Genomic DNA, 16,770 nt, shown 5'->3' with positions numbered 1-16,770 from the left:
TGTGGACCAAGCTGAACGTGAGCCACCAACCTGTGCTCATGGCAAAGGCAGCAAAGTGTATCTTGGGCTGCATGAGGCAGTGTCAGCAGCAGGCTGAGGGAGATGATCCTGCCTCTCTGCACAGCCCTGGGGAGGCCATATCCAGTGGGAAGCCACGTCCTGCTCGGCTGAGATGGGCTGGAGGGAGCCAGCTGTCCACATAAGAGACTGTGAACTCAGGGGGCCTGGATCTGTTCGATGTGACTGCAAAAGAAGCAAATACACAAAAGGGGCCACATCCTGCAAGTGTGAAATGAAAAAGCCCTCTTAATAGCAAAAAGGTTAAAAAACCCCACCATCAACCCAAAAGAAGAAACAACCCATGTTTTGGCTTAAAGGTATGTTTTGGAAAGAAAGCAGCTCAATGATGCAGAATCAAATGAAATTCTGTTATCATTTTGGCCAACTGCTTTGGGCAGCTTCCAAAACCACCCTCATGAAACAATGTGTGCAAGGGAAATGCTTAGAGCAGGAACCCCGCCCTGCTCCCCGGCCAAAGGCAGTGAGTACCCACCCCCCTGGCACGTGGTGCAGCTGCCATGAGGCAGCAGGAGCGGGCTTGGGCACAGCAGGGTAAGTGGTCTTCTGGAAGAGAAACACATTACCATTTCAGGGCTGAAGAGTGACCAAATAAAAAATAGACTTGAGCTCTTGAGGTCTGAGGAAGATGGCAGATCTGTCCTAGTAAATTTAACAGAAGGCCCCTATGCCTCTGACTGTAGCTCTGGGGGTAGAGGTGCCCTCAAAAATGGCCAAACAGCATCTAATATACGGTGGTTATGTGGGAAAATATTGTGTTGGTCAGACACAACATTCTTGGAGAAAGTGTGTAAGGAGATGGAGGAAGGCAGTGGGGAAGAAGTGGTGCCACAGCACTGGCAGTGCCCATCCCCCTGTCCACAGGCACAAGAAAAGTTCCAAGGAACAGAAGCCTACAGCCAGCCGGGGGGGTGATGAGTCAAGGGAGTGGATGCAGTGCTCGGTGTTTGGCTGTGACCAGTCACCTACAAGAGACGTGATCTCAGGTTGGTATTAATTGGTTGGGAGTAAGTTTGGCCAGGAAATAGGAAAATTTTTCTATTTCCATTCATTTCTCTAGGGCTGTACCTCTGGCTCTATTTGTTTACACTCTCCCATTCAGGTATTTATACACATTGATACACTCTGAAGGATGATCTTACCAGGAAGGTACCTGAAACTTGGAGAGCCAGAGATACAACCACATCTACCTCATGGCCAACACACCAGGACTGCTGTGAATGCCACCATGATCTTCTGCGTGCAGTCTGTGGGGGGTTGGTGTTTCTTAAACGTGTGGAAGCTACAAAGGATTAAAAATACACCCTGTTTCTGCATGAGGGAATGCTGGATCTTCTGTCATGTCTTGTAATAGTCCAGATGACTAGAAAACTTCCCTAGAGCATTGGAGATTTGGCCATTTAGTATACTTTGACAGACTGAGGCAGCTCCAGAACCTGCATGGCAAGTGCACTGTGAGTAACAACCCTCCTGACAAAGGGAGTGGTAACAGCAGGAACCAGGTGCTGACTGAGGGAGGATGGAGGGATAGCAGTGCTGAACATGGGGTCCTTGTGGGAAAACCAGACCTTAGAAGCTCGTTACTAAAGCAGAGCCTGATAAACTGCGATGTGCAGGCCCCCCACAAGCCTCAGAAATTAATCAAGGCAGAGTCTGCTTTCTTCCCAAATCCTTTTATGCTCAAAGCTAAGCTTATATAAGATTCAAGTGAGAAGGTAATGCAGAAGACACAATGTGCAGGCATGGATGGATACAGCAAAGAGGGCTTTGAATAGCTGGGAACCAATGTACTGCAAGGCTGAGAAGAGGTGACTGGAAAGGGCACTAAGGAAAGGCACCAAGGTACTCTGTCAAGCTCACACAGCAGGTGTGCAGAGCAGCTCCCTTGTCCATGCCCGAGCCTGAATCCTGTCCTGTCCTACCAGCATGAGGAAGGATGAACAGTGTTTGCTGCACCACCATCCAGAATAATTTATCCAGGTTACAGATTACTCTCTCCTTTCCTGGGAACACTCAGGGATGGAAGCAGGTGATGGCTTGAATTATGTGGGCAGTGACAGTCTCTCCTAATTTCATAGGAAATGGAGAAGAGCTTATGTGTGGGCAGCAAGGAGCAGTGAGCTGCACAGGGGACCCTGCATGTGCTCTGGAGACAGCACATAAACCTCCTGAGAGGAGACTGATGGCTCAGACCTCTGCCACCAACATAAACCCAGCTTGTCTCTGGTTTGGGGACAGTTGGGGCACACAGTGACTTCCCACTTGCTTTACAGCCATTGGACCCAACACCAAAGAAACAGCCATAATCACCTTCCATCTCTTGCTTCAAGAGCTCCTTGGGGCATCAGAGTCAACACATCAATTTCTGCTTCCAGGGCAATGAGAGAATTAAATGCTTGAACCAAGGAGCAGAACATGTATTTCTTGTTCTGGAGCATGCCCAACCTGCAGCATTATGATTTGAGCTCTTGCAGCTGGTAGGGCTGTAGGAGGATGCTCAGTATTCCAGAGCTATTTGGTCAAGCTTTTTGCCTGAGCTGGCACATTGCTGAGACTACAAGGCTGCCAGCATGACCTAAGTGAGTTACAAATTAGCTTGGATAACCTGTGCTCCCAGTGAAAAGCAGGTGTCTCCTGCTGGCTGTCCCTCCTCACCAAGTAACACAAGACTCAACTGCACCACCCACTTGCATTGCCCATAGATGTCTTGGCTCTGCTGACCATGGATAGAGCTGCACAGTTGGTGACGAATCCCCCAGGTTCAAAGTTGAATGGCTCCTTAGTAATTTCTTGCCAAAGCTGAAGAGGTCACCACAAGCCTGACTTCCTCCTGTTGGCTCACAACACCCAGCCACTACAGGCCCACAGTCCTGATAAAAGTGTCAGGGTCAGGACTTTTCCTAGGCAGAGAGAAGTGGCTCTGGTGCAGGTTGGAAACGTCTTTCCATCAGGTAACAGGAGGATTTGTTCCAATGGTATGACGACTGCCCTTTGCCTGACATGGCACCAGGGCTCTGAGGAACACGCTCACAGCATCTCCCAGCACAGGTGATGCTGACAGAGTTCGGCTGCAGAGCTGCTCCTACCACTCACCGCAGCACATGGGGCTATGCCTTCAGCTCTTCGGGCCTGAGCGAGCAGGAGGTCTCAACTGCAACAAGCCTTTGGCTGTGGTCCCACTAGTTTCTTTACAAGCAGGTGCACATGCCAGAAACTTGCTCATCTCCTTTCAGACTGCAAAAAATAGTGCTGGGAAGTTCCCTGGAGTCAGAGATGTTCCTATTCTGAATCTGAAGTATACTAGGGTGTGATTTGTGGAAGTAGTCATCCTGTGGGTCACCACACTGACTTGGTGCTAAGGAATCTCTAATGGGAGCAACTGGGTCATTTGCCCCCTTTGGTTTCTCATTTAGAAATAAGAAATAAAAGGACATCCTGGATCCACTCTCCTGACTCAGGCTGTGCAGCTGGGAAGGGACAGGTTATCAGCAACCACTTCCAAGTTCTGCTCCTGAGGAAGTCCGGTCTTGTTCTCTGCCTTCGAGGAACTGAGGCAAATCAATCCACAGAATGTCTGGATTAAAATCTCTTAAGGAATGGAAGCTACTGTCGGTCTTTGAAGTTTAAGAGTATTTTACAGTATTATTTGAGTTTCCTTCTGGCCATCTGAATACCCAGGATACTCATCAGCCGATGATTCCCTCCTGTCAGAAATTCAAGAAGAGAAAGGCTTCAAGGGACACAAAAAGTGCTGCTGTACAGAAGGACTTTGCTCCCTGCTTTTTAACACCTTGCTGCTCCTTGTGCAAATCTGTTCCTGCACTGAGATACAATGCCATGGGCTGAAACCAGCCACTCTGTGACTAATGCTTGGTTACCAGCTCTGTGCATCTGCAGCCAGGCTTCTTCAGTTTGGGCTATTTCCCTGAGCATCAATTTGAGATTTGATTTCCAGGCACAAACAGAGCTATTACTGCTGATAAAGACAATAACAACGCACACATGCAAGAGAACTAGAATCTGCATGGATGATTTCTTTAAGAAGCAAGTTTCCCATGTATTGTAAATGTTTGGTGATCCTGCATCTTACTTCATCTTTAGAGGAAACAGTTCAGCTGTGACAGCCCCACCAGTTAACTTGACACTCAATAACCAGTCTGATGCTGCACTTGGTCCAACAATGTGAGCTAAGTATCTAACAGCTAGAAGTACATTTTAGGTAACATTTTTTTGTTATTTATCAGTACTAAAATTTACAGGGCTTGTCAGCATGTGCAGAAAAGGTTTGTAATGCATATTATTTCTCCTGTTTAAGATTGCTCTAGACAACATTATTTCATCCAAAAGAACTATTCAAATTTAGTTTTGTTGAGTGGTAGAGCTTTAATTTAGAACATTACAAAGTATGTTCTCAGAACAGCTTTCCTGTCTTACTGTGATGAAAACCATGCAATCCAGGCATCGGAAGACAGAAAGAAACAGAAATAAATGTATGTCTGCTAAGAAACACAGCCAGACTTTTATGAAGATGGGAACTTAAAAGATGGTAAGAACTTTGCTCTAACTATGTAACTAAATGTGAAACCTCAGCACCTTTAAATCCTACACTGGTAAAAAGCCATAAATACTGTGTTTTATTGGGCTTCCTATTATTCTTAATCACACATTAACAAGTGAAGAACTCTGAGCATCAGTTTCCTTATTATAATGGGAGAATCCCCACTCATGTACAAGATTTGAAAACTGATATATGGCCAAGTACACACACACACACCCTACCACCCTCCATTTTCTTCAAAATACTTTGCCTTCAATTCCAGAGTTTTATACTCATTACTCTTTAATAGATCTTATTTTTAAGGCCTCAGCAGCACTGGCAATGCATAAATTATGTCTGTGTTAAAACGGTGGCTGTGCCTTCTGTCCTGGTTCTCCAGGCTGCCTCCTGTGTGCGGTCAGCACTCAGGGCCCCTGGGTGCAGCTCTGACACCAAGGTGCCCACCCATCACTGAGGCAGCTCGTGACAGCACCACAGCTGCCCCAAGGGCTTGAACAGGAACAGTGCGGGCAGGCAGGGAAATTCCAAGTGCAGCCTTGTCTGGGGCAAGTTCTGAGAAGAGTCAGTGGGGGCCACCGCTAGACCCCTCTGGTAATTCTTGTATGCTGCATTTTGGCTCAGCCAATTATGCCCAGAATAAATTTGCTCCATGAATGTACCAATTGACTCTACTGATAATCAACATACCAAAGTAACTCAAATGTCCACATTAAAAAAAACCAGAGAAAGAAACTCAACATAATCCCATCTGAAGAAAGACAATTGAAAACCATGCCCTGAGCATGGCACTGAACCTCCAGAAACCCCTTCTAACCTAAATTATTCTGTGATGATTCCTTGAGTAATTTGACATTGTAACTAATTAAAAACTGACCAAAAGAGGTAAAAAGGAAAAAATCCAATAATTATCCACTCCAAAAAAAGCAAAGCTTTTGGAAACAAATCTGAATTGCTTGCAGGATTTGTCAAGTCCAGATTTCAGATCACTGTTAAAGGCACACAACTAAGTACCAAAACTCATTTCTAAAAGCAAGTATCTTTTTCAGGTAGCACTAAAACACTTTAAAATTAGTTTAAACCAAAATACTCTAACTTTTGTGAGAGGGAAGTATTTGACCAGAGCACCAAAAAGAAACTGCATTCTCATCAGTAAATCCACCTTGTGAAATTATTTCAGTTTTAGAAATCAAACCCCTGACAGATGCGTAATTCAATGATTTTAAAAACTCCCGGCCTCCCTCTGTCAAAAGCATTTCAAATCCTTCAGGTCAAAGCACTGCAGGTTGCTTTAGAAGGGGAGCTGCACACACTGCTTTATGCACAGAAGAAAAATAACATCAGCTGTATGCTTGCTAAGAGAGATTTAACTCATGTTTGAGAGCACACAACTGCACCCTACCCATTTCAGGAGCACAAGCAATCCTTAACTAATGCCACCAGTATCCAGCTCTTCTATATGAATCAAGGGATTTCAAAATTTGCAGAAGAGAAATAGGGAACTGAGGCAATGGGAAACAAAGCAAACTCTTCACTGTCACTCTGCAGACCAACCCAACCCCCTTCACGAGATAAAGCACTGTAACTTTACCAAAAAAACTTAACTTTTAAACTACGTTACTGTCTGCATTACAACTCCTTCGCTCTGTACAATACTTCTGTGAACGTCCAAGCCCATATACAGATATAGCAATTAGTATTCTGTGAAAGAAAAAAAAAAAAAAAAATCAAAAAAAGGACCACCATATGACACCTAGAAGCGTTTATTTTATGCAACAAACTTAAATATGATCATGTGTACATAAAAGTGTACACTGTATCTATGCTGAACAATGCCAGGAAACATAATATTGATGCAACAATCTTCTAAAATAAACATTAAAAAATGAGCCTGGACAGGAAGACAAAATGCAAAACAGACTTACTTCCAATCAGCACAATGCTTAAAATTGAGAGCAATCCTAAACATTTCCAACTTTCCTTACAAAGCTGCCAAAGTCCAACTATTTTTAAAAACTGATTTTTTTTTCTTTACATCAATAATAAAAATCTGGTGACAAACATTATAAAATCAAATGCTGGACTGTCTTTACTCCTTTAAAATTTAGAATATTCCAACAGAACCACAGGAGTAAAAACACTTAAAAGTGATATATGTTTTTATAAAACAAACATCAATATGTACATTTATTGCAAATTATATTAAACTAAAATGGAGGGAAAATTAAAAAATGAAATGTCTACTTGCAAATTAATAATAATTTTAAGTGATTACTTTCCCACTCTGATAAAAATCAGAAAGCAACATTTATAAAATTGCCACCACATGACTTTTCATAGCAGGGAACTGAAATCTGTACATCTTATTTTTGCAGAAAAGTAGGCAGGCAGAAAGAATTATACATAAAACAGTCTCCAAAAGTAAAGCAAAAAAATTTTTTTGTGTTTTTTTTTTCCTCTAGTCTTGTTTAAAATCCATTCAGTAGACTTCTACCTTTTCTGTGAAACATGGGAATACCTGGCTCTAGGATCATGAATTTTAAATGTCAGTGTAAGGACCTTCTCTGACTTTCTTTAAAAAAAAATGCAGCATGAAAGTTAATGGTGTAAATACACTTTTAAACTCCAGAATGCAGGAACTGGAACCAAGTGTTAAGCAATTTGCTTAATTATTGACTTTTCATAAAAAAAGTCTCTGGGGAAATAAGTACAGATGCTTTTAGCCTCTTTCTCAAGAGTTTCTGCTTTACATTTCCATTGAGAAGGATTAATTTCATGTGAAAGGGAAGCATAGTTTTCCTTCTGGTTTCAGAGCTGAAAGCTGTGTGTTTTGAAGTAATTTCAGTTCCTGTACAGGAAATTTCTGAATCCTAGTTTTTGCAGAAGCTTGGAGCATGCCTTTATTTGGCCATCATTTCCTCCCTTTTCGAGCAAGTTTTCTTTTTACCTTTATGGGGGGAAAAAAGGAAATGAAAGTTAATCGTAAGGACATGGAAATTCCAAGTGATTCTGAATCAAAATCCTATTAAATATTGTTTACATTTCAGCTTTTACACTCTTTATACTGTGATTTTTCCAACTCCATCTCCATCTCATATCTTCTCAACAATTACATAATTAATTGAATACAACTGAATTTCCTTACTGTATAGCACAACTTCCTGAAAAACTTGAAAGTAACACAACTTGAGTTGTGCATTTCATAATTCCATAACTGAGTAATGTTTTTTCAGCATAAATATAAACAGTTATCCCCTGCTTTCACTGGAATCAGAGATTAAGAACAGTAACTTGATCTAGTTAACTGGAATTACCCAGGTTTATAAAAACAGCCCATTTTACTTTAGAATAGGCATTACTTCAAATATTTTCCAAGTACTTACAGTAACTTGTACATGTCTACTTAGAAGCAAAAAACCTATCAGACACAGTGTTTTTTACACACAAATTTCTTTGATTCCTTACTGTATAAACTGCAATAAAGAAGTAAAAAGAGAGAATTGTCCTATACAAGATGCCTGCTACACCTTAAGGAAGCCTCCCTCTGCTATCTCTGTATCCTCAGTATCTTCCTGGCTGCTCCCACAGGCCTTAAAAAGATCCATTGCATTCTGAGAGTATTCTGAACTTGAGTCTATCTCCAACAGTGAATCTCCATCACTTCCAAGCACCTGGCTTCTGAAAAACGTTAACAATGTTTTGGTATTTTGTCCAAGAAACACTGAGATATTACATATTTTAAAGATGCTATCTGATACAGTAGCTTATTAAAGGATATGGATAGTGCAATTTGTTCTGAAGACTTAAACAAGCATTGCAAAGCAGTACACAAATATTACACTCTTGACAGACAGAACATTTTACTGGTCTATAAACCTTACTCTAAGAAGGTAACTATTTTTTTTCAAAGTTCTTTGCAAGATCTTCAACTTACAAATCTCCAGAAAAACTATTCCAATGATTCTTTCTTCCTTTAGATTAATTTGTGATTCCTTAGAGCACACTGGTCTGCAGACCTTATTGCTCTACGACTTTGGACACTTTTGCATTAATTAGGTACCAGGTCCAGCAAAACAGACATCTCGTGTTTATGTGCATTATGAATTGCTTATATTGCAAACCAAGTCAGCACGTTTAAACACTAAAGTAGCCCGGATTATCATCCAAAAGCTGTTCTGTAGTTTACGAAGTTCCAAATGTTATTTTTCAGTTACTTAAAATAGATTACAGTACTGCTAATATTAAAACAAACACAGACCCAAAATAACCGAAAATAGTCAGAATTACAATTTTTCCTCTTAATTAAAGATAGTCAGTTTCCAAGCCTTTGCTACCAATGAAGTGAAGCACAGCAGAGAACCCAAATGCCTGTGTGCCTGGGATTAATGAATGCACTGAAACAACCTCAACTCTTAGTTGTTTTACACAGCAATGCCAGGAAGGGAAATGAAGAGGCAACAGACATAAAGTAACATTTGGCGAAAACGGGTAAAGTTTATCCTGTTCTGACCAAAGAAATTCATTTCTCCAACACCAGCTACCCAGGTATTCACTTTGAAAAATAGAACTCAATGCAACATATGGTGGACCATGGCATCCACTGTGGTTTAGTTGTGCCCTTAACTATGCTAGGTCTGTTGTAATTGCAAATTCAGGGTCTGACTTTAGATAGGAAAGGACCACCGCCTCCCCCCCCGTATTTTATTATTTATTTATTTATTTTTACCTCTGTAGATCAATTTGTCTCTGTGCTGCTGCTGGCTTTTTTGCTGTGTCTTGCTGTTTTGCTGCTTTGGCATTACCTGCCTCTAAACTCCCTGGACTTTCTTGATTGGCTGCTGCCCTCTTCCTTCCCCTGACAGGTGGTTTATTTGTTTCCTCGTTTTTTGCAGTGGTACCCTGAGGTTCCGGTTTGGTTGGTCGCCCTCTTCTGGTTTTTGCTGCCAGCGATGGACCTGTTTCTTCTACACTTTTTTCTTCTGTTTTTTGATGAATATTCTCAGTTCCAGATGCTGTTGCTGTTCTTTTTTTCCCACGTTCAGTGCTATTTCCTTGTGTAGTCTGATCAGAATTAATCTCCTAGAAAATAAAAATCATGAATGTGAAGAAAAAAAGATTCCCAAAGGCAATCTCAAACGGTTACCTTCCTTCAAGAGAAATACGAGTTTTTAAAACTCTAAGTATTGTTACGAAAACACATCACGTGGTCTTAAACCTAGTAATAAGTTTTACTAAATGGGATTTTGAACCTCATCCTTGCAAAAATATTTTCTACATTGTGTGTAATGTTAATATCTGCACCCAATGTATCTTTTAGTTGTGTGGGACAGAGACTACAGTAAGACTAATTATTTCAGCTCCTCCCATGATGGTTTTTCTGGACAAGCTCCTTTTACTGTCTCTTTGTCAAATGACAGGAGAGGAGCAGAAGAGCTATTCCTATACAGCAATATTTACTATTTACTTCCACACATGCAAATCTTGAGACCAACATTCAGTGAAGGTGCTGTTTACCAAAGTCCTAAGTGCCAGTAAAGAAAAACCCAAGGCTTGTAGGGAATAAAGAAGTAAGACCACACCAAAGATGAAACTTGCTGGTTTTTTAAATTCTTTGTCATGTCTAAATAGGTATGGCCTACATGCATGTTTTTCTCAATACCCTGAACAAGGTAAGAAGTGATTAAATACCATGAAGAGGTGTCTGTATATGTGAAACAGAAAGGGTCAGCAGTGTACTTCTCTACACAGAGCAGTATTCATATGGAATCAAAGAGGAAGCAATTGGATGCTAAGCCTTCATTTGATCACTGACTTCCAAAGCAGTTGGGAGAAGGGGTAGAGAAAAGGATACTGAAGAAGCATGGCTGGGATGACTTAGTAATTTCAAACAAACCAATGTCACTATACTAAGTGCTGTATCTGAACCAAGGACTTATTTTGTTAAATACTCTACTATTATTTCTTATGTGTTCAAATGAGTCAGGCAATCTCTGTAATCTTTACTACTGTTCTAGCAGCTTCATAGCAGACACACGTGCTATTCATATGAACTTTACAGATATCCACTCTGAAATTTCAACTTCAAGAACCTAGAAAGCATTTTTTTTAAATTTACTTTTTATGTGCTTTGCCTAACTTTTCTATGTCACAATACAAATACAAAACACCTGCTTATTACTCTGATTTCATCTAATAAAAAGAGATTAAGCAGATATTTAACTTCTTAAAAATCATACAGCCTAAACCGTCTATGTATCCCTACATTATTACAAAAATCTGTTTTTAATCACAGAATCATCTAGGTTGGCAGTGATCTTTGAAAATCATTCTGTCAAATCTTCTGTTGGCAGTAGGGCTTCAATGGTTATCCAGGGCCTTGAAAAGTCAAGCCATGAACAGTGATATTCCACCACTTTTCTGGACAGCCTGTTCCAGTGTTTAAATTTCTTCACAATGTAGATTTTTCTTTTTTTAGTATTTTTTTCTGCTTGCATCCAAACAGAATTTCCCCTGAAGCAACTTCTCCCACTAGCCTTTTTTCCTTCCAGCAAGCAGCCTTGAGAATACTTCCTTCCATCCATCTTTTCCATAAATACTTTTTAGATACTGAAAGACTGAATGATCCTCTCCAAGGCTTCTCTTCTCTAAGCTGAACAAACCCAATACTTCAAACCTTTCTTCACACAACAACTTCTCCACACCTTTATAATCTTGGTGCCTCCTGCAAGGCTCTCTCCAGTTTTTCAGTATCTGCATGAAACTGGGGAGGACACAGTATTCCAGGCATAGCCTAATGAATGCCAAATAGGCTGGAATAAACACATCCCTCAATCTGCTGACTACTCAGGACACAGCTTGCTGCCCTCACTGCTGCCAAGACACACAGCCAGCTCATGCTCTGTTGGTTGTTCACCGGGGATGGTCCCACAGGTCCTTCCCAGCCAGGCAGAGCCCAGCGTGCTGTACAGCTGTTTGAGTTTAATCTATCCCATGGGCAGGACTCAACTGTGTTAAAATTCATGCCATCGTATGTTTTGTAAGTTAAAAAATCATTATGATTTACACATGGTGTTCTCTCTTTAATGAAAGAGGGGAGAACCGTAAAATATATTTTTAATAGTTTAATTAAGATTTTAGTTGTGACAAAAATCCAAAAATTAGATGTTTATTTCATGCTATAGGACCACTTGACATTTTCTTGGCAGTAACTTCCATTAAAGCTTTTTACAGGTGTGAACTTCCACTCTAAATCCCAGCCTCACTGTTACTTATTTTAGAAAACGTGGAATAAAGGTGGGAGTAACCTTGGAATTTTAAAAAAGAAGGAGGAAGGCCATTCAAATGAGCTCTATAAATTACTCTGGATAAAATAAACAGCAGTTTTGAAATTAAAGGGTCTTCTGTTAGGCTAGGAAGCTGATAGAACTGTATGAAATGAAACTGGATGTTACCATTTCCTCAGAGACCGCCCGCAGTGATGTGGACTGAAAAAAGGCCCAATGCCAAGTTTATTATAGACACACAGTCCATAAAATCCCTGGACATACCTTGTTTTTCACAGGTTCTGTCTTTGCTGGCGTGACTGAAATAATCCTCACAGGATTTTCATCATTTTCACTGACTCCGGTTTCTGATATATCTGAACTTTGTTCCCTGGGAGCATCATGGAAGACATAATAAAACAAAAATATACAGAAAAGAAGAAAAATGTTTGGAATTATTGGGGGGGGGGGGGGGGGGCGAGGGGGGGGTGGGAATCAACACAATAGGCTAAATTAGTTTAAAAACATTTGAATTTGGCAGAGTCCACACTTATATTTTCTTTCCCAGAACTGGGAAAGGTCTGAAAGGAATTGGCTGGTCATTGAGCCAAATCCCTTACCACAGTCACATCACCATGTAATGCCTTTTGCAAACTTAAGACCAGAGCTGTAAAATAGGCTGTGTTCTTTTTCCAGATAGAACGAGCCAATACTGGAAAATGTGGGGAAGAATAATAAACACCAATAATGACCAATCTTCATAGTTTTAAAAACAAAGTAACAAAAAAGAAAAAGCCAAGATTATTACAACTTGTATCATGCACACTTACAGAGCAAATTCTCAACAGTTATACTTCCTTTTGGCCTTATGAAATTTAGCAACTAGAGTTAACTTTCTCTGCTTTCTTTAACCCTTTATTTTAGTCACATAATCAATTCTAAACCAAATTAAACAATACTAAAATCTGAAAGTGTAAACTGTTTCTCCAGATTTACAACAAATTTTAAAACTCTGGATCCATGTAAAAATAATGCTTGCTAGAAGAATCACTGAATATTATAATCATATGGTCCACCTTTCCAATGAGACCCTGGCCTGCTTCAACAAGCTTTATCATTCTTAATCTCATGTAGATCAGAATATTACATCTACATCAAAAAAGTTTCTTGTTTCCAATCAGGATTAATCCTAATTTATACATCCTAATATACATCAAAACATCAACTGCACAAACTGAACCAAAAAGCAAGTATGGAGATTTTACCTATTGAGAACTACTACATTTTTTAAAACCAGACAAAGTAAGGACACTCCTCAAACACATAAGCACACAGACTAAATCATCTCCTGTCCTAAAACTTGCAAGCACAGTGGAGAACATGAAGTAAAGAGCTGATGAAATGTATTTTGAACTGCCGTACCTTGATCTGTTTCCTGCAGAAGAGCTCAACTCAGAGTTTACACTGCTTCCAGTCTCTGATCCTGTAGTTCTAATATATGGTCTCCTTCCAGTTGCAGATAATGGTTTGTTTACTGTACCTAATACACCGGTTGGTTTTGGCTAGAAAAAAATGTTTACATCTTAAAAAATGCAAACTTCAGATACATAATTTTACAAATATTTTCTTGAGTATTTTAAAATACTTTTTCTGGATTAACAGTCTTGATCACAATGCCATCAGTTTAGAGTGACAAACCTTATCTTTACTTAAAAAACACTGTTTAATCCTTTTACTTCTTGTCATTTAAGTGCACTTCATCAACTGCCCTTCTCTCTCTCTCTCATGCTTTGAAGGCACACTAGCTGGAGAAGTCTCAACAAAAGCCAAAACGTTAGGCAATATCAGAATTGAGAGCCTCTGGGTAAGGATGAATAGGAAAGCAAATAAAGCAGATATTGTTGTGGGAGTCTACTATTGACCACCCAGCCAGGACACTACCAGCAATGAATAATTCTACAAGAAATTACAGGATCTTTCTGGATCAACTGCCCTTGGCCTTATGGACAACTCTGGCCCTGTATACGGGGACAGCAGACTTTAGATGCTGTAATACTTTTGGATGCTCTGGGAATCTACTTTTGAAAGTACTGCAATCTATGAACGCTGGTCACTTTTTAAGAACCATCTCTTAAAAGCACAGGAGCAGGCAATCGCAAAGAGTAAGATGTCACACAAGTGAGACAGAAGTCCAGCCTGGCTGAGCAGGGATCTTCTTCTGGAACTTAGGCAGAAAAGGAAAGTATACAGTATTTGGAAGCAACAACAGACAACATGGCAGGGCTACAGGAATGGTGTTCACCACTGCAGGGAGAAAATTCATGTGGCCGAAGCTTGATTAGAGTTCAAGTTGGCCAGCACTATAAAGGTCACAAAAAGGGCTTTTTAAGATACGTCAAAAGCAAAAGGAGGATCAGAGATAACACTGGGCTGTTACTTGATGAGGCTGGTCACCTCACAATCAGGAGGTGACAAAGCAGAAACATTTAACCCCATCTTTTTCTCTGTCTTCAACCCCAGTGATGGGCCCTGGGACCCCCAGAGCCCTGTGTTAGAACACTATGTCTGGGGGGAATGATAACCCCATTTTCCTCAGCTGCTCCTCATAAGACTTGTCCTCCAGACCCGACCCATCACTCATTTAGTTTTCCTTCTTTGGACATGCAGTAAACTCAGCTACTCAGTAAACTAAACAAATTATTATAGTAAAAGAATAATATGTTTAAGTAAATGCTGTGCAGAATAGCACTAGGATGATGCAGTCACTGAACATTTGTCCAGTAACAAGCCATTTCTACAGAGATTGTTGCTTTTTTTGCTGGCCAATATTTTCCAGCATCTGTAGTATCTTTCTCCTGCCTGCTCCATCATAGCTTCCACACATGGGAATTATTTTTTCTTCTTGAGAATGTCTTAATTTGTTAACTTGGCCTCTAAGGAAATGTAAAATTACATGAAAAATGTGACATGCCAGCTACGAAAACTTCCTTGACTGCTCTCCAGTGACAAAATAAAAAACTTCCTGTTGCCTACTCAGCCTGAGCACATAGGTCAAGTCATCAGCCACAGCAAGATCTAAAATGTTGTAACTGTATCAGAGAACCCCGAAGAGATATGTTTACTTCTAAACCACCTTTCTGCATATAACTATATAAATATAATATAAAAATACGTAATAAATATATAACAGTTCATTTAAAACTCAATCTGGCCACTGCAAAGGAAGATAATAAAAAGTGTTTTTACAAATACACTGACAACAAATGGAGGGCCAAGGAAAACCTCAATGCCTTACTGGGCATGGAGGGGAACATTGTAACCAAGGACAAGGAAAAAGCTGAAAGACTTAATGCCTTCCTTGTCTCTTCTTTAACAGAAAGGTCAGTTACACTCAAGCTACCCAGCCCCTGAACTCAGACAGGGACATGGAGCAGAATGGATCTGCTGCAATCCCAGAGGAAGTAGTAAGTGGCCTGATGAGCCACTCAGACACTCACAAGTCTATGGGGCTGGATGGGATCCCCCTGAGGGTGCTGAGGGGGGCTGGTGGAAGAGCTCACCAAGCCACTCCATCATTTTCCTGGTTAACTGCAGAGGTCCCAGATGACTGGAGGTTGGCCACTGCAATGCCAATCTACAAGAAGGCCAGAAGGAGGATCTGGGAGATCTACAGGGCTGTCAGCCTGACCTTGGTGGCCAGGAAGGTTATGGTTAATCTGTTGGTTATCTTGAGTGAGATCACATGGCGTGTACAGGACAACCAGGGGATCAGGCCCAAACAGCATGGATTTAGGAAAGATGGGTCCTGCTTGACCAACTTGATCTCCTTTTATGACCAGATGACCCACCTAGTGGAGGAGGGAAAGGCTGTGGATGTAGCCTACCTGGACTTCACTAAAGCTTTTAATATTGTCCCCCAAGACATCCTCTCGGAGAAGCTTGCAGCACATGGTTTGCACTCTTCACTGGGTTAAGAAGTGGCTGGGTGGTCAGGTCCAGAGAGTGGTGGTGAAGGGTGCCACATCCAGCAGTGGCTGGTCACCATTGGTGTTCCCAAGGGAGCAGTGTTAGGGCCAGTCCTGTTTAGTATCTCTACTGATGATCTAGAGGAGGGGATTCAGTGCCCCCTCAGTCCATTCATAGATGATACCAAGTGGGTGGCAGTACTCTCTGCTGGAGGGCAGAAGGCTCTGCAGAAGGACCTGGACAGGACAGACTGATGGGCCAAGGCCAGTGCTGTGAGGTTCAACAAGGCCCACTGCCAGGTCCTGCACGTGGGTCACAACAACCCCAGGCAGTGCTACAGACTGGGGCAGAGTGGCTGGAAAGCTGCTCAGCAGAAAAGGACCTGGGAGTGCTGGTGAACAGCTGCTGAACATGAGCCAGCTGTGCCCAGGTGGCCAAGAAGGCCAATGGCACCTGGCCTGTGTCAGCAACAGTGTGGCCAGCAGGACCAGGGCAGTGACTGTCCCTCTCTACTCAGCACTGGTGAGGCCACACCTTGAATTCTGTTTCGGATTCTGGGTCCCTCACTGCAGGGACACTGAGGTGCTGGAGTGAGTCCAGAGAAGGGCAACAGAGCTGGGGAAAGATCTGCAGCAAAAGTCTTATGAAGAGCAGCTGAGGGAGCTGGGGGTGTTTAAAACTCTCTACAACTGCCCAAATGGAGATTGTAGCCAGGTGGGGATTGGCCTCTTCTCCCAGGCAGCAAAAGACAGGAAAGAGGAAATGGCCTCAAGCTGTGCCAGGGAAGGTTCAGGCTGAAAATCAGGAAGAATTTCTTCACTGGAAGGACTGTTAGGCATTGGAACAGACTGGCCAGGGACATGGTGGAGTCACCATCACTGGAAGTATTCAAGAAATACTCAACATGGC

General features: G+C 41.5%; 1 protein-coding gene across 3 annotated transcripts in view; it reads right to left on the bottom strand.

Annotated features, from left to right (window-relative positions):
- PDS5A (PDS5 cohesin associated factor A) overlaps positions 1-16,770 on the bottom strand; it is a 92,259-nt gene that overhangs the window by 5,522 nt on the left and 69,967 nt on the right. The window contains exons 30-34 of one of the 3 annotated variants that reach the window (XR_005601704.1): positions 13,318-13,457; positions 12,181-12,286; positions 9,360-9,712; positions 8,161-8,311; positions 31-6,334 (exon numbers count right to left, since the gene is read on the bottom strand). Coding sequence is in view for 2 of the 3 variants with exons in the window: in XM_039550528.1 (XP_039406462.1) it covers positions 7,545-7,580; positions 8,161-8,311; positions 9,360-9,712; positions 12,181-12,286; positions 13,318-13,457 (786 nt within the window). In the remaining variant the exon portion in view is untranslated. Of the gene's footprint in view, positions 1-30; positions 6,335-6,380; positions 7,581-8,160; positions 8,312-9,359; positions 9,713-12,180; positions 12,287-13,317; positions 13,458-16,770 lie in introns of those variants that run through there. The other 2 variants (XM_039550528.1, XM_039550529.1) reach the window with 2 other exon arrangements.

The sequence above is a fragment of the Corvus cornix genome, chromosome 4 (assembly GCF_000738735.6).
Source record: "Corvus cornix cornix isolate S_Up_H32 chromosome 4, ASM73873v5, whole genome shotgun sequence".
In the NCBI taxonomy this organism is placed as follows: Eukaryota; Metazoa; Chordata; class Aves; order Passeriformes; family Corvidae; genus Corvus; species Corvus cornix.
Note: the sequence above shows the minus strand (reverse complement) of the source record. Positions and strands in the feature narration are given on the sequence as shown.